Raw genomic sequence first — 23,066 nt, forward strand, 5'->3', positions numbered from 1 at the left:
GTCAGGTTAAACCTTGATTGTTGGGACTTTGTGACGATCGCGATCATGAATAGAAAAAGAAAAAAAGTGGCCTCTAGAAATCGTATTTTCATAGATATTTTTACCTTAGCCAAGCAAGTTTGTCAGTTAAGTTTTGCCTAATACGTAGTGATTCAGCTCTCTGAGGTTTAACTCAGCCAACGAGATTATTTCTGCCCCCGGAGCAGCTCTGCCTCTGAGAAATGTCTGTAGAAATAAAACTCCCATCTGCCGTAGTACTTTGTTTACTCACAGTGAGGATATTGTGACTGTGTACATCTATCTGTCAGTGACCTACTGACATCAGTGACACTTAACATCTGTGACTACATTACAAATAGCTGAGAATAGCAGCTCTTACCTGGGCCTGTAGCAGTGAGTCACATCCAGTGAGCATTGAAGTGGATTAAAAAGAGACAGATGGATTAATGAGCACATGCCAACTGTTCATATAGTGCAAAACCTATGATTAATGCAACATTCAAGAGCACATAATCAGAAAAGCCTTTGGCATAAATACCTGTGTGAACAGTGTGTGAGCGCGCACACACACACACACACACACACACACACACACACACACACACACACACACACACACACACACACACACACACACACACACACACACATCAGCACCACCTCAATCTGAATCTGCTGATACTCACAGGCCTGGAAAGCATTTCATTTATTCCAAATCATGGAAACCTGAAGGAGTCAACTGGCTCATGTTGGGGCATTAATATGGTGGATGGGATCCATTTATAGCACCCAGTGCTTTTTGTACTGTTGCTGCTCAGCAAAAAATGAGTGCAGCAATAATGAGGAGAAGGTAAAGCAAAGCTCTGCAGACTCAGGCTAATTATTCATTAATAATTAATTTCTTCCTCTCGCTCTCTCTCTCCTCTGCCTGTGTTGGATATGTATAATATGCATCACACTTGTAATAAGTTTAAATATATTGTTGCACAGTTCATAAATATTCAAGCAACAATGGTGAGCTGAAAACCAGGCTTGAGTACCGAGCTCCAGAGAGCCTCAGCTTCAGTGTCTGCTTCACCTGGTTGATGTGGTCCAGTTTGGGACACGGCCGGCCGCCGTTGTACGGCTTCTCTCTGAGCCACTTGGAGCGAACTTTGACCCCGCTGCCGCAGGACTTGCTGCAGCGCGACCAGTTGGACCATTCGCTAAGTTTACAGTCTGAAGGACAGGGGATGATGCACGCCTCCTCAATATAACCTGAAAGGAAGAGAAGAAAAAAGAAAGGCTGTTTGACAGAAAATCAAACACACGTTTACGGTGGTGATTGTGGTGAGCTGAAGGGGATGATGATTCGTAATGGCGCACTAGGTGCACACACCCGTCAGAAGAAACACTGAAAGAGAAAATGATGACACTTTTCAGGCTATGAATATTTAGAAAGCGTATTATAGTCCGTTATTAATTATTTCAGAAGGAAAGAGCATTCACCAGAAAATTGATTCATGAGAAATTACCTTTGAAATAAAACCTTTGTTCTCGCTACATCCTACAAGCAGCCTCGAAGGTTAAGAACGACTGCTTTGGAGAAAAACCTCGGCTGGTTCTTAGAAGAATCTTGTTTTCTTTATCCTTTATGAAACTACATTTGTCCTAATTCCCAAAGCTCAGTTTGTCTTTTCAATCTTACAAGAGACCATTAAAGTTCAAGAACTCTTTAAATGCTACGTGGGGAAAATACCCAGCTGTAAGAGCAAACTATTAACTGATACTTCACAAACTAATCTAACATGCTCTTATTGATTTTCAGCCCAGTGGAATGAAAACAGGGCCAACATTCAAAGGCCCAATTTTATTGTCTGTTATATAAAATTCCAAAAATCTAGCAAAGCAGTGGTTAAGTCTGACAACAAGCTTCATTATTTGAATCTATTTTCCTGGACTGGCGGGGTCATGGCACAGTCAACAGGGGAGGGTTTAACCGTCTCTCTGCTTGTTCCTCTTTGTTTTCCATCTCTGGACTGTGATTTCCTTTGGTTTTGTCGGTACACACAGGTCAAATGTGTTGAAAGAGATTATTGTTCCGAACCTGAACCACACATATTTTCACTTACTCAGAGAAAGAGAGAGAGAGAGAGAGAAGGAGAGAGAGATCAGAACTTGATGCTTCTTTTGGGGGGGGTTACGTAACAGCCTGTAAATCAGTTAATCCTTTGATTAAGAAAATCGACGAGGTGAACGGGCGCTGCCTAACCACTTCCTCTTTCTGATGCGGGCTCTTTTACACTGATGCTTCGCTTCATGATGAGAGACATGAGGTGCTAAACTGACTGACGGGTTCGCTGTAAACACACTTCCCACGATTTCAGAGGAATCCCACATCGGCCAGTCAGACCGTACAGATCAATTTTGTCAGAGTATTTTTTCTCACTTTAGTTAACCTGGGAAAAGTCTTGCTGAGCACATATGTTCCTTGTGTAGCGCCATCATGCTTCACACTGACACACTGAGCTGCCAGGTACAACAACACATATCCAGTGCCGGCCGCCGGGAGCTCTGCTGGAGCATATGGAGGATAACTAGAGCGGAGAGTGGCAGTCATTCATATTCTTTGTGCAGAATTTCTGAGTTTTTCCTATAACTGATTTGAACAAGTGACGGCTCACTCTGGGAGCCGTGTCTCAGCCCAGGTTCAGACCCAAAATAGCACTGCAGTGAAATAAAAAGCAGCTGTGTTGGTGTGGCTGTTGTTGCAAATGGTACTATAGAGAATATAATAACAACTGTAATGATGACACAGTGACACAGGATGTGGTCTAACTCAAAGTGCTTATCAAAGCAAAAAGGGGAATACTTTATTTTCACTATAATTCCATCCATAAGTAACACAATGACAGAATGTGTGACCTTTCTTTGTCAAGGTTTCAAACACTTTCTGTAATAAAACATCTCAAAGGTCCGTGGTCGACTTTGTGTCAGTTCAGGGGTCCTTGAAAAAGTTTCAGAATCACGTGAATGTTTGTTTCTTGTAATGTGAGTGTTTCTTTCAGTCTCAGCCCTCAGTTTGGGAGGAGGGTGACGACTTTAGCTCCATAATAAGGAAGTGAGTGCGAAGCCCAGGAGAAAAAAGCTGCGGTTTGTTTTACCGAAGCTGGAATGGTTTATATAAAAAGTAAATTCAAACTGACAGCCGGATGTTTGCCATTCTTCTCCAGCCGCACACATTATTACAAGAGGCTTTTGTGATGTAGTGCGAGTGTCGTGTGAAGGCAGCCTGAGCATTGCTTCGGACGGTGGTTGTTTGTCACAGAGGACAATGTATGCATGAGACAAACCCTGACCAGAACCAAGCAAACCTACTCACACTCCAATATGTCCTTTTAATTTTTCTTTTCTGTTGCCGTCTTTCATCTGCACACGCCTGCTCTCAGAGGTGGTAGCGTCTTGCCTCAAAGCCAGTTTAGCAAGATGGATGGCTGGAGCTTAAACTTGGGGTTTCAACTCGGCTCAGCCGAAGAGGACAGTTGAAGGGTGATCTCGTCGCCCACTCCACCGGCCCAGAGCTGAGCGGTAAGATGCATTGCAAGCTAATATGATTAGAAAATAAAAAGTCTACTTAATCCAGTCAAGACTAGAGTCCTGGCAGCACTTTGGCACCAACTAAATACACAGTGACAGCCATACAGCTGCGCACACACACACACACACACACACACACACGCTTCTGCCTGACCTCCTTACACTCTGGTGAACGCTCAACATCTTTACATCAACACCTTGCTGAGTTCAGCATAAGCTCTGAAATAGGCTTCTTCACCTTTGACCTCCCGCTCGAAGGCCCCACAGTTCACTGGGTGCAAATGCTGCAGCACCTCAGCCCTCAGTTATAATATAAACCTGTTAGGTGTCTTGCCGAGCTCTCGGGGAGGTTTTTTTGGGCTGTGTCCAGGTGAGAGATCACCGCTGCTGCCATTAGAAGTCAAGTTGCAACCTGGCACAAGCTCCCGCTGCACCTCCCAAAAGCAGTTGTCACTGCTGTCGGAAGCTTCCCTGACTGCTGCCCCACTTCACCTGAAATCTTAACCATTTTACTGCCCAGCTGATTCTTCAACCTCCCAGTGACAAATGGGATCTACACTGAGATGCCTCTAAAAAACAAACAAGCTTTACAGTAACAACCATGATCAATCAATATTTTGCTTATATCATTATAATTTTACAAGTGTTATATTAAAGTAATTAGCCATAAGGAACATTGTTCAAACAGATCACATGTTAATTTAATCTGTACGTCACCACTATCGATATCGTGGTAACAACACTGCTATTGTGCATTCTCTCTTTTTCTCTTGGCACATGCAGGAACCCACTGGCATCTCCGGCACATTGGCACATTGTTTAAACTTGAAGGGGGATAAATTGATGTAGAAATAGAAGACAACAACTTATTGTGGCAAATACAGAAAGTGCAAAAGATTGATCACTTGCACAGGGATCCATTTGCTGAATTCCCTGAAGCTCCATAACTTCTTGGAATCCTTGGCATTTCTCCCAGAAACTTTCTGAACTCAGTCACATTTTTCACTTTTTAATTTTTTGTAGCGGTTGTTTTGACAAGTAAAATTGTAAAAATGTGGCACGGCAGGTCTAAGAACTGGATGTGCCCCAGCACGAGACAGGTCAGGTTATTATACTAATACTGCTGCATTTTTCTTATTTAAGCCACGTTTTTGTTTTGGCTTCACAACCAGTGAAATCGCTGGTGTGTGTGATGCTACAGAGAGCAAAATGTGCATTTCTCCACAGAGAACTTCTATAACTTTATGATGTCACAACAAAGCAATCACCACTGTCAGTCATGCCCCAAGCCCCCGCCCACCTGGACCGGCCCTCCAACCTTGCAGGATTTGGTTTCTCTGAGTGTTTTATCTGAAATCTGCTATATGTTTATTTAATCACTCAGAAAACAGTCAGCCAATCAGAAGAGAGGCTCACAGCCTCCTCTCCTCCTGCCCATGAGGTTAGGCACTGCTGGACTGATGCTTAGACCCACAGCAGTTAATGATGTCCTTTTTTCAAATATTTCTTTACTCTCTTTTTGCACTTCTAAGGACCCACTAGGATGCTGGGCCCCTGGGTGCCCACCCAGGATACTCTGATTGTACATCCAGCCAGAATTTGGAATGAAAATTTCATCCACTTGACGGGTGGCTGGCCCGAGAAGCTTTATGTGAACCTTTTGGCTCCAGGAATCCAACATTACTGACTGATTTCTGACCTGTTACTTCCCCTGCACAATCATCTCCATGGCAATGAGGCAGCATAATCCCTGGGAACTCTGAAAATAACTGTGTCCGTCCGGCTCTATGCTCGGGCTGCAGCACAGAGGAAGAAGAAGAAAGAGTCACCAAAGGACAGAGGGACCCTTTCATGTACATGACTAACCTTATCAGACACCGACCTTAGTCCTCAGACCTTGACAGCACACTGCTAACATGTGGTAACACTCAAAGCAGAACAAACTCTTTTATATACGCACAGGCTCTCAGTGTCTTCCTCTTGTTATTACAAACATCCTGCACCGACGCATGTGTCGACTGCAGTTCTGCTCAGGTTCAAAGGATCCTCAGTCACATCTTTGGCTGTAAGTTTTACCCTTTACGGCTTCACACAGTGACCGGCTTCCCTCCTCCTTCTCCACATCCCGCCGAGACGAGACCAACGCCCCCTGAGCCGTCCTGTGGTATTAAGTCATGGAAAAGGTCAAAGCGTAATGGGTCGCTTACAGGCATTAATACAGGAAATATATGAGTAATGTCAAATATATAGGACAGAGCCGGGGACTCCCAGGGGACGTCCCTCCCTTCACTATTGCCTTTGGCACGATGCCATGTTTGTTGCGTAGTGACATTTTGTTAAGCTGTTACACGCTGTAGTATCATTGAGTAGTTCCATTCATTGGTTGAGTCGTTATGCTTTTCTTTTTTTGTTGAGTAGTTACATTTTTATTGCTCTGCAGTTCTTTTGTGCTGAATAATAATTTTTCTTGAGTCCAGTTTTGTGTTGAGTCTCTGCATTTCCCTCTTGTGGAACAATAAAGATCTGAACTCGGTCTGAATATGCAGAAAAAAAATTATTAACTAATTATTGGAAAAATTAATATTATTATTAATTATTATATCATTATTTTGATTGCAATATGAGTCACATTTTAGTGGGAATGCTTTTGCTGGGATCTGAACCAAACAAGCTTGTTCTCTCACATCTGGAGCGTCTCTCTTTATCGAAAGAATTGCAGCTCCTGCGACTTGGATAATGCTCTTGGCCACATTGCAGTTTCAATAATAATGTGATTAATTGTCCAGCTCTGAATTGAACTGTTTTATTGGCAGTTACATTTTGTTGAGTTTGGTTCACCGTTATAAACATATGTGCAGAGACATCTGCATTATACCCCATTCTTTATTTTGAAAAACAATGGAAACTGTGTCACTCACTCTATGTTGGCAGACCAACACTCTTTCAGTCACTGTGTAGAAGTGTGAGTCTGCTGATTGGTTTTGAGTCTTGACCTGTCTCTGTCTCAGTTGTGATTTGCCTTGATTATATTCAACATGACAACACACTAACTAGATCTTCTTCTGGCTGACTGCAATTACTGCTGGGAACTAATAGAATCAGGAATTTGTCACTCGGATGTTTGCGCTGCTGATTATTACATCAGTCAAGCTTAACTTTGACCATTTAGATTCTTAAAAGTTAAAAGAAAAACACATGATCTACAAATTTCCAAAATCATTTAAAATGTTTTAATCTCTGAAGTTCATGATCCTCAAATTGTTTCTCGCAGCATGTGTGTTAACTCCGAATGGCACTCAGGAACATTCAGCGTTATCTTCCCTCATAGTATTCACTCCCTCTCATGGAGGAGCAGGGCAATCTGAAAAGTGAGCACCACGACAAAGCTTGGATCAGTGTGCACTTTTAATGAGAATCCCCCTTTTTTCTGTTGATGTCTGTGGAATATGGAGATAACAGCGGCACAGTTCGCCTGATCGACATCGTTGCCGAGAGCATTGTGTCAGCAGCGGAGTCGCGGAAGGACTCTGTCTCCTCCTCCATCAAGATTAAAAGTGATGATGGCTGCGATGGAGAGAACGGAACGGAAAATGAAGGAGGGAGTGGCAGAGAGAACGGGGGGGAAGAGGGACTGAATGGTGGGGATAAAAAAGAGCTTTAATATCTTTTTGAGATTCACATGTACTAACGCCAACCCCTCATGAATGTGTTTTTGTTTTTCTGTGCACCTCAAGGAACATTTCTTTCTTTTTTTTTTTTTCTAAGCTCAATGATGCTTGAAGATGAATGCATGGGTGCACACACACACACACACACACACACACACACATACGCTCACAAACATTCACATAGGTGTAAAAATACACAGAAGCTGACAAACACACACACAAACACACACACAACCCCGTCTTTACGATGTGCTCTTGTCACACCCACACTCAGATTAACTGACGCATATCTGAATCTGTGACTCACACAAGGAGACTAAAACCATGTTTATATATGCACAACACTGATGTATTCATTTGAACATCTCCCGCATTCTATTTCACAGCAATTTCACAACGAGTTTCTGAGCCCAGATTCTTTGCTTGAAGTATTTTGGATCTAAGATAAGACCTTACAACGAGGAGACAAATGATTCTGACAGGAATGTGCCGGAAAAAGGCCTCCTTATGTGAAACTAGGTATTCAGAATGAGTCGCTAGCCTCCGTGGGAGGGGCTCGCATATGTGCACAAACAAAATCTTTCACTTCAGATGAATATTTAACAGAACAAAAAGTTATTCTTGCATCTGCAGCTTTTCCGGTGTGCTACAGTATATTTCTCACCTGAAACTGAGAAGTCGAGGCTGGCGAGCGAAAAGATCTGATTCGCTACATAAAGGGTTACACCCAAGACTAGAGATGTGTTTCTGTGCTTCAGTGCAGATTCCTGCTTCCATCATCAGGGGTTACAGGCCAGGTTAAAAATGTCACTTTATTTGTCCAGGTCAATTCGTCAACAACATCGCTTTCCACACACAGCGTCTCTAACTCTGGATAATTCATATAACACCCTGTCAACAGTTTTCACTGGGACTGTTTCTTCATTAAAAAGTAAATCCAATGAAAAAACTAATCACAGCAACTTTTTTAATGAGTTATGGAATACTGTCTTTCAGTCTCTCTTTACCCACTGCACACATTCGAAAATCAATCTGAGTGGGGTGGGGGAGAGGAGGGTGTCAGAGGGCGTGGCTCAGGAGAGGCAAACCCGGCAAATGCTTGGGGCCCCCCAAGGAGAAAAGGGGGCCCCCTGATGGCCCCGAATATTGGCACATTTTGCAATGATAGCCATGATAACCCCCTTAAACATCTCATAAAGACACTACTGAGTGAGCTGCTGTTGCCCCAAAACCCCTTAAATATGATGATGTGTGCTGTAGCTAGCATCTGCCCATTGCCTGCATGTGAGGCGTTAAGGGGACATCTGTAAATTGTAGCATCTGCCAATAGTCTGCACGGGGGCTGGCCACTGGCTCTGCTAAGCTAAGCTAGCTCAGTGGTATCACAGCGGTTTGATCAATACATTACTATAAACAGTATTTTATTATATATTATCATATATCATGTCATTATGCCTAACTCAAGGAGGTTGTTAAATTTACACCACATGCCATCTGCAGCACTGATGAATGTTTTTATGTGTATTTATTTTTGTGTTTAATCTTCCAAAGCTGTGAGCCCCACAAACACAAAATCCATTTACCCCCATGGTACTGCAGCGGCAGCTCAGAGGGGGATATGTCAAAACTTGAACAAATAAAAATAACCTCTGCGGTCACAAGCTCACAAACATGCACATGCGCTCACCGTGACTGTTGCAGCGTGAGGTCTCCACCAGCCTGTTGTCCTGGTCGTAGCACACCATGGCCTGATAGCGGTAGCCCTGCCCGCACTCCTTGATGTCTCCCTGGACCTTCATTCCCAGGATGCTCTCCACTCTGCCTCCCTCAGGAAGGATGCAGTCCGACCAGTTCCCCACCGGCTGGGCGTTGTACTTGTCGCAGGGACAGTACTGGGTCTCACTCAGAGGATACATTTGCGTGTTCTTGCACTTGTCTTTCTTCTTGCTCCTCCCTGAGGAGCGGAGAGGAAGAAGAGATCAGCCAAACTGCCTTCGGAGAGGTGACTCCGCTCGTTTGCTGGTGTTGGTGGATTTCTGTCTCGCTGAGTTTCACCCCGACGTGCTGAGGCTACTTTCTTGGCCTTGTTTGGTAAAGTCTACTCACTGACAGCAACAGAAACTCCTGAGGACAGATTACGCTCGCAAAATGCTTTCAAGCGGAGTGATCTCTCACTGAAACAACCTGACATTTCTTATCCTCAGACATGTCAAACATCTTCGACTGATGCGAAGAAACTTTTTTTTCTTGTGGCAGTCTATCATTAGGAGCTGTTTCCCATACAAATAAAGAGATATGGCATATTTACCTGCGGGTTCCAGTCTCTGCATCAAGCTGGCCTTCTTGTTTTTTTGCATTAAAATGATTCCAGCTGAGGTCTGATTTATCCTGCATTAGAATCAGGCAACAAGCAGCATACTGCTGTGTAGTGTGCTATAATGTGTCTGTAGAGGTCGGAGAATATGTTTTGCTCCACTGACTTTGTGTTGTCTTGGTATTGTTTTGGATTGAGCTAAGATTACTGAGACTAATAAGAGGATATAGACGTATTTTTCACTCGTAAAAAGATCTGAGGGACTGGCCAACATCTAACATATTGTTGATAACCTCTGCCAAATGTAGCTGCAGGATTCTGGATAAAACTACAAAATCCATGCTCCTTCCTTTCTGATTTAAACCTTGGAACCTCTTCAAAGAGTCTTAATATGCCTTACATGACCTCTCTGCTCTCGTATACGTCGCTGAATGGGTCAAAACATATTCAACATTCACATCAGGAGAAAATAAAAGCCATTCAAATCCACTTTCTCACTGTTTAAAGTTGTCTTTTCAACCCCCACAAACCTCTCGCGCAGGTGCATTAATGCATTGCACCACTTTTGTCATTTTTGCTTTTACGGCTGTGATGCACAGGACAGCTCTCCGGGGACACACTGATGGATAACAAAGGCTGAGGAGTCATTTCATATTTGTTGCTTTAATCCCACTGGAGCATTTAGCTGGCAAGAACTATGTGAACAGATTTATGACCTTGTGTTTCATTTTACTGCTCTTGGAGTTTTGCCCACCAACATTACCCCCCCATCCCCCCACCCCCCCCAAACTGCTTTGTGCCTCATCAACACTTAAACTACAGAGCAAATAAGCTTGTCTGAAAAGAGTTCACATCAACAGCCCATTGTGTGCGCTGTGCCTCTCTCTGTTCTCACCTATCAATGCTCTCTTTCTGGTGCGGACCCCCACGCAGTCAGCTGTGCAGGACGAGAACTTGGACCAGTTGGTCAGCTGGCAGTCATCCTGGCAGGGGAGCTGACAGCGCTGAGTGATGGCGGGCATGGCCTTGGCGAATTTCAGACACTCGCTGATGTCGGCCTGCGTCCCGTCCAGCTGGCGACAGGACACAGCTGGAAGAATTAGAGGAAGTCGTGTCAGAAAGGCTCCATTAGATGGTGTAGGCCATTACATAGTTTAATGCTGATTGTTTCAGCAGACTATTGATAGTCAGAGCAGGTACTGAAAAGTGCAAGACAAAGATATATGCTAATAAAGCAGGAAATGAGTCAACTGCAATGGCGGAAAATACATTTACTCAAGGTCTGGACGTTCTGTGAAAACAGCTTTGTGCTACTTGTACTTTACATCATCTGTTCTATGTGTAATAACATGATTATGATGATTAAAATGTGAGTCATTCTGCCTATATGTACTTTTCCTTTCAACAGTTTCACAGTTTATTACCTTTTGTCGTTAAAAATAGTTTGACATCTTGAGAAATGAGCTTTCAAAGAGAGAATTCGAGATACAGAGGAGATCGAGACCACTCTTAAATATATCTGATAAATACGGTATAAAGTTAAAGCCGGCAGCTGGTTATGAGACTGACTAGCACATGCCGCTCTGTAAAAGCATATATTGCAAGATATGACATACACCAGGCTAGCTGTTTCCCCATGTTTCCAGTCATTATGCTAAGCTAAGCTAAGCTAAGCTAACTACTGGCTATAGCTTAATTCTATATTTAATGGAAGAAATGAGAATCAGTCTTCTCATTTAACCCCTGTAAGTATTCCTCCTTTAATTCATTATTTTAGTATTTCTCTGCTGTAACTGAGTATTTTCCCATCGTGTTGCTCGTCTCACTGGAGGTGTCTGACTGGACACTCCAGTAATTTAGTATCGCATTTCCATAAATCAAATGATGGCACTTGAGTCTTTTTTCTCAAAGCTGCTGAAAGAGATGAAGCTGCTCCAGAGCTTCACAAGGCACTTTACGTCTGTTTCCTCTGGCTCTCGCTGGCTCCCTGTGACTAATACAATTACTTTGATATGTAAAACCGGTGTAGTGCCCCTTTATGTAGACCCTAACACTTCTTCCCCCGCTGGTGAGCTACATAACATCAAAAATAGATTTAAAGAGGGGGAACTAAAGAGTTAATGAAAAATAGATCAGAACTGTGCTCTTCACATTAGATCTCATGAGGGGCCAAATAACAATTATGAGCATGGCAGACACAAATGCATTTGTTTTGAAGCCCACGAGTCAGTTCGTCTTGGCTTGCATCATCCCATTCTTTGTTCTATCAATTAGGGGTATTACTTGTGTTGCTGCAGTATTTCATTTTCCTGTGATGCAGACGTTCTGCAGGGCTGTACCTTCATAGAAAAATCAATCCCTAAGCACATTTTTCTGCTGAACCCCTGCGGGCGCTGCTATTGGTTTGGAAAGCCTTCATCTGATGGTGTGTGAGGTCAGGTCTTATCTTATGCGAGAGTGTGTGTGTGTGTGTGTGCAAGAGAGAGAGAGAGAGAGAGAGAGAGAGAGAGAGAGAGAGAATAGCACATGCTCCCAGTTGTTCTGTGTGTTTAATAGTGCCACCACAGTGTTTTTTGTTCCTTCCTCTAAGGAAAGCCTCTGTCCAGGTAAGCAACACCGCCAGAAAACACAGAGCAGGGAAGACAGTGTGTCTCATTTGGTTTCAGTCAATGACAAAATGATTTCTGCCATTTACAAGTGTCAGAGGTGTGAAAACAAGTGCAGGAGGGCCAGGACGTCAGGTGTCACATGGTATTAAATCAGGGAAAAGCTGCATGGAATCTGTAATAGCAGAGACAACTTCATACAGAGATCCCGCTGCACTGACGTGAAGAAGACCCCTTTGTCTGTCCGGCCACGCCGGCTCTGTCAATCCGGCTCTGTGATTACCTCCGCTGCCGCCATTCGCGCTTTTCATTAATAGACTGATTATTCCATTAATTAATGTAAGTTAGCGAAGAAGAAACTGAAATATGATCACTAATAATGGCCTTCTATAGGAGCTCGAATGTAATGAAATTGATCATTCTGCGTGACCCTCTGAAATTGGATTTTTCTGAAAGCCTCCCAGGACGACATGGTACATCCGTCCTCTAATAATATAATAAAATAATAAAAAAAACTTAAAAAAGGCAAGAGGAAATATGCTTTTAAAGAGGGAGAGCCACAGCTCCTTTAAAGCACCCTTCATTTATGTGTTGAGCCCATATGAACAAGAGGTTGAGCTGTCGTAAGCTACTGGCAAGGTGCAACATCTTCTCCAAAATTTCAACATTCGATTAAAATTGCATGACAAGAGCCGGAGGTGGAAAAGAAACCAGCGGTGAGACAACCCGAACTGTCAAACGAGTCTCAAGAGGCGCCGTGTTGAATTGTGAACACATTTCCTTCTACACTTAGGAGGATTACAAGAAATAAAAATAAAATAAAAAATAACCAGAATAAAAAACTTTGGTTGATGTTTTTAAGGGTGTCAGCCCCAGTTTATGTTGTTTCTTCTAAGTTGGAGGATTTGATTTGTGCTCTAAGTAAACTGGCTTTAATTTGGCCTTTTCTCTAAACCCTGGCACGTCCAATCTGCCGCCTCGGGGGCCGCGATGCACCGGTGCTGAGGGATCGGTTCACGGAAAAGACACAGAGGGGAAACGGGAGATGAAGAGATTGGTTTTCTTCACCTCTTGTCTGAAGTCCTTGTCCACAGGTCTCCTGAGCGCTGGGATTGTCCTGTCTGAGAAACCACGGGACCAGCTGGCACTTTCTCCATTTGTGGGTTTTCCACCTGGAACAGACCAGGACAGGACACAGCGTTCTCCTTTCTTTTAGTCAGTCAGAGAAACTGAGTCAACTTGAAGATTTCACCCAGTGTTCTTCACATTTATTCAGATATTACATCAGTTTTATACTTGACATTACTCAGTAACCTCCACATACAGTCATGACATTCAAAAGTGGCGTGACACCCATTACACCCAAACACATTCATAGCTTCATCCTATCACACCGTCTCCTCCTGATGACTGCTCTGCACCGGCCTTAAATCCCAGGAGATGGGAGGACACAAACACATAAACTATGAGCCTTAAGGTCTTCTAAATGTCTCAGCCCACTTACTCTAATTTGCCAAAATCTGGAGAAACCTTTATCTGACATCAGTATTATGGGATTGCTCCAGTGCCTTTACCTGAAACCCGGACAGACGCTGGGCACCTCGCAGTCCCTCTCCTCCTCCAGCACCTCTGGACACTCCTGTCCTCCGTTGGATGGCAGCTGGATGATAAGACGCTTCCTTGATTGCTTTCTCTTCACAGCGTTTCCAGCTGCACAGACACAGACACAGACACAATTCTTGAATTAAAATAAGAAATGTCTGCATGGGAAAGTGATGAGAAAAATGTCAAAATGATAAGCTAGGCGGCTCCTTTAATAGTCCTTGAAGAATGGGCTTGGAGACCACTATTGCCAGATCTAATTGACAGCTATCGTAGACAACATGCACGTCTGATTACCTGCGATATCAAGCCAGCAACGATGATGTAGAAAAATCCCATTAGAGCTTGGAATTGACTCAGATTAAATTTATGGTATTTACATGTGTGGAGATGCCCTCGAGTAGTTCATTAAGATGAAACGAGCCTCTGGGTGCTCCTGAACCCAGCGTTAAACCTTTTGTATGTGGGTGGTGTGTAATTCTCTGCACAAGGTGAAGATATCAACAGCATCGCATTAAAATGCGCAGCCGCTGCTGCAGCACGCTCCGAGTGAAGAGATTTATGTCGGAGTGTCACACGAAGAGGTCATAAAAATAGGGACAATAATGATCTTCAGTCGTAAATCAATATAATGTATTTGCCACTGCTCAACAGCTCGGGCGAGATGGCCGCCTGACAAAGGTGACCTCCTCTGAACATTGTTTTCCTTTCACAGCACGAAAACTACAACAACGTCACGCACTCGCTGACACTTGTAGCCATGGGCGAGTCGGCTCGCCAGGCGCACTAAAGGAGGTCAGCCCAAAGATTGTCTTACATGCCAACCTGTCAAACTAATTATGTGTAACAAGATGTGAGTGCACGTGTCTGTGTGGTAGCTAATGTGTCTGGCTCTGATCCGCCTCTGTAGTTTTTCTACATCATTAAATTAAACTTACGTCTGTGTATATGTCTAGACTGGGATAGAGTCAGGGCAGCACATGTTTATTTAATGATTATTGTTTATTATCAAATTATAGTTCCTAAGACTATGAAACCAAATACTGTAAGCATTAGAAACCCTTGCCATAAACACTATTTTCTAAATTAAGTAATAAAAAACTACCAAAGACAGGCTGAAACTACATCAAAACGATCTAATTAAAAAAGGAAATAAAAAGCTTTAGTTAGAGTTTAATAACCATGACAGTATGAGGCTGTATAACTTCACATCAGCTGGGTCATCTATTCTTTTCGTTTTCCACTGTACCTGCGTCGCAGGTAACGGGACAGGGTGTCCAGTCGCTGAATGGGGTCACGATACAATCCTTCTTGCAGGGCAGCTGACACGGTCGCACGGTGCTGGGGCGAGGGCCGTCTGGACACCTAGGCAACAAAAAACACACTCAGCAGGGCTGTAGAGTCGCACTGTGGGGGCTCATGCTGGGCTACACATTCACCAACACACAACAGTGAGAGGTCTGAGGCCAAAAAATTGAATTATCTTGATACACGGCAGCAGATTCTTTCTCAGTGGTTTTTTCAGGGAGCCACTCAACCGCCATAAAAACACCCTTATTACAACTGAATCCAACCCATGGTAAAAAAACCCATCTTAGGTAAACATCAGACTCACATCACTGGCTGTTTAACAAGAAGCACCAGTTACACCTCGCCTGCTCTTTGCCCTCAGGATTGTAGAAACCCAAATTTCTGCTCATTTTCAAGCTGTTTACGGGGAGAGCCTGTAAATTCACTCTCAAATGAAATCCAAAAATGTGTCTTATGGGCATGTTTCTTTTGAGCCCTCACAGGAAGTAGCAATTTAACAAGAGAAGAAAAAAAGAAAAAAAAGAAAAGCTTTGCACACAACTGCAAGATGAACATGTAGAAGGAGACACCATGAGTGTTTCACCTCCTCACACTGAGCCCATAAAAATATACGGTCAAGGGCATTTTATTAACCCTCATAATATCAATACGTTTCGCTCAGTGCTTCATCAGGATCTTGAAGAGGCACATTTTCATAGTAAAAGATCATTGAACATACAGTATATTTTTATGGGCTGAGCCACTACAGTGTAAAAGCTGGAGCCGTCTTCCAGAACCGAAGTGAAGTTGAACTGAGAATCTTGTCGCTTGTCGGTCCAGCATTTTACTGTCATCAAGTGATTTCTAGTTACTGAAGGTCAATGTGTTTTTTGTCTGTAAAACATCAGGCAGTCCCCTGTGACTTCCACATACAGAGGACTCCACCGACATTTGAAATGTTGACTGCTAGAGGTTTAAACCATGAGCTTTCATAAATATCTCTGTAGAGGTTTGGCACACCAGCCGTCTGGGTTTTGCTTTAATACAGAATGTAATTATTCGAGGCACAATCTAGGGCAATAAAAGTAATCACATCCAGTTTATGTCTGATGAATGCCATCTGGCTGACAGCACATATAAAGAAGAGGTGGTCATATCCCCCGACAGAGCACAGCGGGCATTACGGGAGATGTTTAGCAGGTCTATATGAGGATGCTTTATATTAATTACTCTGCTGAGGACACAGAGCTCCTGAAAGGCTAAAGCCAGCAGGACAGAAACTCCCTTGTTTTAACTGCATGCTGCTGTCAGTAAGTGATAATCCTTTCGATGGCACAGAATACAGGGTCAAGATATTATGTTATGGTTAATCTCCAGTCATTTAAGTACCTAAGGTCCCTCTGTGCATACGACTGGACCAAGATAAATAGGTCGAGATAGACCTGCTGGAAGACATCTGGTAATGTGATCTCTGCAACACTGCGTCCCCGGGCTCTCAGCCGGATGTTGCCGCTCTGTTTCCTCATGTATGGCTGACACGCCGATCATCTGGGTCAGGTTTAATGTTGCTAAGAATGAGCGCTCTCCTCTGGGCCTTCCATACTCGTTAGCGTGGTGTTATCGGGGGGAAGCGATAGGGAGCCTCACAGGCCAAATGTAATAATGTAACAGTGACACAAGGAGAGATTTATTTTTAATACCAATAGACAGAACTAAATCCCTCTCGAGCGGAACAAATCCTCTGGTGTCTTCAGACGAGTGAATGGTCCTCAGGAAAAAAGAAAAGGAAAAAAATAAACAGCAAGGGGAAGATACATTTAGATTTCCTGTTTCCAGCTGATGCTCACATCCGTGAAGAAGTGAATGAACAGGTGTCCCGCTCAAGGACACTTCAACAAGGCTGTTGAAAATCCAACCTGCGAACTCAGACTGGAGTGTCTGCTGACAAGGATTTTCGGCTTCATCAAGGGAAACCTGGTGTGAAGATGGAAATAAAGAGAGCAAAGAGAAATCTACAAGATCTAAATACAATCAAAGTTTCTACAGATAAGAGAGAAAAGCAGTTTATAATATGAGTAGTCCAATAAGCAGGAGGCCAATATCAAAGCTGCAGGTTCAAGAAGCAAATTTATTGAAGAAAAAATAAACACAGCTTTTTCGTTTTTGTGTCATAAGTTCATTTTTTTTTTTTACCGTTTCAGTTCAAAATAATAAAACAGTTATTTCAGCCTCAAACTATTTTCCAGTGAGTTCACCAAAGAGGTTATTATCCGGATACTGAGTGAGTTTTATTGGGTGGTAAAATGAGTTTTTTTTCTGGTATAAAATATCTTCAGACTTCTCTGTTTTGTTGGATTTTTCAGTTTTTTAAAATACAGCGGGACTCCTGTATACTAACTATATACAAATGTTACATCTCCTATTTATTGGTTCTTGACTCGGACATACAGATATCTCTCAGTGTCATGAGGGATCAGAGCACTGGTGCTATAAGATGCTGTGACTCCAAGAGCTGTTTGACAAAGAGGGGATTAAACCTTTGACCTTGTTTTACTCCCTGTGCTACTCAGAAACGGTGACTGTCTAAGGATGAGCTACAGTCTAACACGCCGGTGAGATCTTGAAAAGGACGTGCGCAAATAAATGTAGATTCCCATTTAGTGCACACAACACTGCAGTTTAAAAATACAGCTTGACTTTTGCCTTTGAAGCGGGAAGAACTCGCTCTGAATACCAAAACTAAACCTTAGGGGACTGTGAAGTGCAGATTGCCGGTGTTTTAGATTTCACCTTCTCAGTGTGCTTCTTCCCCCAGTTGCTCCACTACACAAACACTAAGCTAATGTTCTGGCGAGTTGGGTCCTCACCAGAGAAACAACCGCATTGATTGTTGGTTTTAAACGCCTCACACAACCTCTGTTTACCTTTTTTTGCTGACAAGGAAAAAAAAAAACCCAACAAAAATAAAAGTTTCTCCTGGTTTCGATTGAATTATTACTGTTGTCTCCCAGAGGTGAGGGTGGAGACAGGGTGGAGGGCTGGGCATGCAAAGTGAGTGACTGCAACTTGGGACGCCATTGTTCACATCTTGTCTCCTACCAGCAGTCAACATTGATTTTTATTTTTGGTTGCCCAGGCAAGACTACGATCTCTTACTGAATCATAACATTTTAGTTCCTTCATCTAATGAGCCTTCGACTGCTGCTGCTGCTGCTGCCCCTCCCCCCTCTCTCTCTGTCGGTGTGGGTTTCCTCTGGGTGCTGCAATTCTCTCTCACAGCTCTAAAACACGCAGGTGTTGTGAGCTGGAAAATTAGAATTATCCATAGGTGTGAATATGGAGAGAAATATGACGTGTTTGTTGTCTCTGTCTATGTTTTAGCCTGGCTGCAGACTGGTGAGCTGCATGCTCAGACTGGACAAAGACCTTTTCACTATCCTTTAAGTGTAATTGTTCTTGTTGTGCGATTTTGTACAGTTGTGGTTACAGCCTCTCTCTATAAATAAAGCATCTATCTATCTATGGAATAAAAACAAAAGGCTGTGGTTGTGTTGCATCAGTTTGAGAACGGCAGCCTTATATCAGTGGGCTCTGCAGTGTCTGAGCTGCTGTATCATTCACCTGTTGGGCAGACAGTTGTCATGAGTTTATCTTACAAATACCATGGGACATTTGGGACACAAAACTGAACTTTGAAGAAAATTGTGAAGCTGTCTGCAAGAAGGAAGTTTGTTGTGTCTGAGGAAACTGTTGTATTTCCACAGGGACAGGACCGCGATGACCTTATTCTGCTGTGACTCTGTCCAGTCAACTTTACGTTTCTCTCTGGCGTCATGGTTTGGAAACCTATCTTTACAGAACGGGGATCCTCTGAATCAAATTGTTAAATGGGCCAGTAAGCTGATTGGTGAGTCACAGATTAACCTCGCGTCCCTGTACAGCAGACAGTTACAGCGGAGAGCAGCTCGTTTCCTCTGAACGGTGAATTTCAGCTTCTTCCTCCTGGAGGAAGGTTCATCGTCCCAAAGTGCAGATCAAAACGGTATAAAGAGAGCTTTGCTCCAGCAGCCATCACTCATATGAATACGTTTTATTCATCTATTAGTTTATCTGACAGGGACAATACATGTTAATGAACATCAGTACAAAATACAGGATGTAAACATGCTGGTTTGTTGCAAACATGTTCGTGATGTTGTGAATGTGTAAGACTGATGACTCTTTTTTACTGCAAAACAAAGTTACAGACAAAGTAACCTGATCTGACCTGAGAGAAAAAACCCACTTCACAGTGAAGAAATCTCTTAAGCTCCACTGATTCTGGTCAAATTTTTACAGCCTCACTTCTGGAAAACCTAAATTAGATCAATTAGGGCAAAAAAAAACAACTGGGTGGACGGTCACTTCCCCTCAGTATCCATGTCTGACTCCTACAGAGGTAGATAGGGTGAAGAGGGACAGGTGCTTTTCTCTTCATTTACTGTAACAATCTCATGTAGTGCAGCTTTCACTCCTACTTTTGATCTCTGCTCTCCCCTTTGTGACCGACCTGCATGTTTTAAGTGTTTTAAACACAGGGCGAGGAGTTGACTCATAGCAGGTTTCCCTCTGCGGATAGAGGCTCCCTTTTTAGTCTAATTATATTGTAGCCCTGCTAATGATGGGTATTATCCAAATTTCGATGATTAAAATCCAATTAAATTCCAGTTTTCAGGGAGAGAAAGAGGCCATGTTTGTTGGCAGAAACACAATACCAGCCAGAGTACTTCCAGCACAATGCTTGGCTGGAAGACTCTGTCCGTGGGGGTGTGAAAGCTAGCTGTAATACTGTATTGTCGTTCATGCATTTTTTATTATGTATACATTTTTGTTGTTCCGCTGCTTTACTCCTTTATTTCTCCTGCTGTAATTCTTTGTAATATTAAATTCTATTATCTTTTGCTTGTCACATTGTTTTTATTGTTTGTTTGAAGAAAAAAAGAAAAGAAAAAAAAAACGTTATTTACAAGGAGCTTGGGGTATTTTATCCTAACTGCACAATTTTCTATTATCCATTTGTGTGTTTATCGCTGTGGAAATGCACTGCACTGAAATGAATAAAGACACCCACTAATGGCATGTGGTTTTAACTGACTCGCTGGTTCCAGTCAGTGTCACAATCTCATAATGATCTTTAAATGTCATGAATTGTAGCGAGGAAAAAAAAAAAAGACATACACAACACGGCACTGGGAGCTTGTCCCAAAGCACGACATTAAGATGAGCAGCCGGGCTAATGCTCATGTTTTGCTTGCTGCTATTAGCGCGCTGAGTAATCTGTTCAGCGAGACGCTTCTTTTTTGAAAAAAAAAAAAAATGAGCAGATGGTTGAGCAGGATGAAGAGAGGAGATTCAAAGAGAAGAACTGTCAGTAGTTTTAAAAGAGTGCACGCACACACAGAAATGAAGGTCTGGTGGGAAAAGATAAGGCCTAATTAATTTCATTATTAAAATTACGGACTACAAAACAAGAACATCATTTGTTTAATTTAGCATAAAACAGTTGCAGTTCTTCAAGGATCCTTTCAGTGGTGTCTTTGGCCTCCATCTTGGAGGCCCCTCAGCTACTGTTTCTATCACAGTCAAAAACAAGGAGTGAACACGGCCTTTATTAGAAAACACGGCGGGGAGATGATTGACTGGGCTTAATACAGCTCCTGTCGAACATCATAACCATGAATCATTCACTTTCCTTTTTCACAGATTCCGCAGCATCAATGCGATTATACAAACACACATTTGGTACCATTCAGCACGCAGACTGTCAGAATCAATAAGCAGACGTTGTTGTTTTTTCCTCACACCACAACAGCTTTCTCGATAGGATGATAGCAGCCCAACCCTGAGGCACTGGCATATTTGTCTCTGTTGTGTCTGTGGTTTCTATTGGGCTCTGACAGTCAGTGTTAATGTGTGTGTGTGTGTGTGTGTTTGTGTGTGTGTGTGTGTGTGTGTTGTGTGTGTGTGTGTGTGTGTGTGTGTGTGTGTGACATGCACTCTGTGAGGTTCACTGCCTGAGGCTGCAGGAGGAAGACAGCTCAGATCCATCTGTGAATGAGACAGGGCACATCTGCATATGCAGGGTGCAGGCGGCCATGTTTATTTGTTCTACTGGGATCCCATGGGTGCACTGATCAAGAATACCTGCCAGTTGGATGAAGACATGCAGGATGGGAAAAAAACAAAACAAAAACATAATCATTCCTGAGTACAGCATAGGAAATACTGCCCCTCAGCAACAAATGGCCAGGAGACCAGAGCTGTTTCATTCCTTATTCTCTCAGTTTGTTTAATCTTGCAGTCTGAGACATACGCCATTAAGGTCTATGTCAAATACAAGGTATCAAACGCCTTCATGAAAGAAGGACCGTAACCGTTACACATCGTGTAGAGAAACCTGGATAAATGAGTGGAGGAACTTAATGAATTCAGATGATGGCACACAGGGTTCAAGGGATCAGTGGATGGTGCGATGTTTTAGCAGACCTAAACCCAGCTGAACACCTGTGGGAATCTTTGATGAGACACGTTAGACGGCGCTCTCCACGGCCATCATCAACACACCAAATGAGGGAATGTCCTTTGAGAGAAGAACACTGCTTTATATGACTTATTAAACTTATTCTCTGGGCCTTTCGCTCCTTAAAAAGTCTTGAAGTAGTATTGAAAAATGCTCATCAAGTCTCTCGGGTTGTCCATAACCAAAAAAATATTAATCTTACTCTCATATTGGAAAGGGAACGAGGCATATCCTAACATCTGAGGGGCTCAAATGAGGAAATATTTAACATTTTTTGGCTTAAATTATGACAGATTTTTCTGTCATTCAATGAATCGACTAATTGTCTCAGCTGTACTGAACAAGTTCTGTCACTGCAGTCTTTTGTGTATCATCCCAGGGCGGTGCTGCTGGCAAATATTACAAAGCAACTACGAGAGGCCAGTTTTTCCCTCTTTAATGTTTGATTGACTCATATTTACGACCATGATATTAACATGAAGACAGGGATCTGTATGTGTTGTTACTGTCTTTCAATAAAAATATATTGCAAATAAAAACTGACAACAAATATGTGTATTGGTTTACCCTTTATATACTGTACATCCAGACTGGTACTGTCAACCTCTGACCACTGTTCATCTTTGCAAAGGCAGTTCTATTTCCCTTCACATACATGGATCTGTACGTATATTTTTTGAAGTTGAGAACAGATGATGGAGCCTTTTGGAGGGTTTTTTAAGGTTGGCTATTAAAGTGCTGAATGCAAGGTGAAACAAAGTAAGTGTCGGCCTCATCCAGATGGGTTTTGATTCTGCTGAGTCTGGGACACATGCCAGAGCTGTCTGTCAAATTTACAGGGTGAGACAAAATAAACTCTACTACAGACTACAGTTTATGCACAACTATATTACCAATCCTATTACACCAACAGCTCCCTCAAATGAAATGACAAAATATCTAAGCCCTCCAGAACGACAAATAGAAGTGTTTTGACGTCCTTAACGTCAGAGTGGCATCAGCCTGTGAAGACTCTCAGTCATCCAGTTAACCGTGATTCAAGGTGAATCGAGGGCAACTGGACTTGATTATAGATACTTGAAGATGTTTCACCTCCTGATCAAGAGGCTGAATCGTTTCTGATTGACTGGTGGGAAGACCTCTGCGGGGTCATAATCAAGGCGACTGATGTCACTTGGTCCGTTAGTGCTCCTGGTTGCTGTAACAACGAATGGTTGCTAAATCTCCTGGAGAGGGCTGAGAGGACAGCACTGTGGTGTTGTTAAAGGCATCATTTAAATCATCAATTATTAATCATAAAATCAAATCATATTTGGTCTAAAGAGAAGGAACATCCACCCCAACCTCCTCAACAGATGCACTTTACTGGGAGGACAGTCTCATTAAACTGGGTACCAATAAGATGTATTTCCAACACTCATATTGTGTAAGTCCTTTGTTCCTATCAGCTT

The 23,066-nt window shown here is 42.8% G+C and overlaps 1 protein-coding gene across 1 annotated transcript in view; it reads right to left on the reverse strand.

The window, feature by feature from the left end:
• The window catches only part of LOC130172316 (thrombospondin type-1 domain-containing protein 7A-like), a 184,156-nt gene that overhangs the window by 78,219 nt on the left and 82,871 nt on the right, over positions 1-23,066 (reverse strand). The window contains exons 9-15 of the mRNA XM_056380948.1: positions 15,016-15,131; positions 13,739-13,874; positions 13,233-13,336; positions 10,454-10,648; positions 8,932-9,198; positions 1,079-1,257; positions 380-385 (exon numbers count right to left, since the gene is read on the reverse strand). Of these exons, the coding sequence (XP_056236923.1) occupies positions 380-385; positions 1,079-1,257; positions 8,932-9,198; positions 10,454-10,648; positions 13,233-13,336; positions 13,739-13,874; positions 15,016-15,131 (1,003 nt within the window). The remainder of the gene's footprint in view (positions 1-379; positions 386-1,078; positions 1,258-8,931; positions 9,199-10,453; positions 10,649-13,232; positions 13,337-13,738; positions 13,875-15,015; positions 15,132-23,066) is intronic.

This window comes from Seriola aureovittata, chromosome 7 (genome assembly GCF_021018895.1).
Source record: "Seriola aureovittata isolate HTS-2021-v1 ecotype China chromosome 7, ASM2101889v1, whole genome shotgun sequence".
NCBI lineage: Eukaryota > Metazoa > Chordata > Actinopteri > Carangiformes > Carangidae > Seriola > Seriola aureovittata.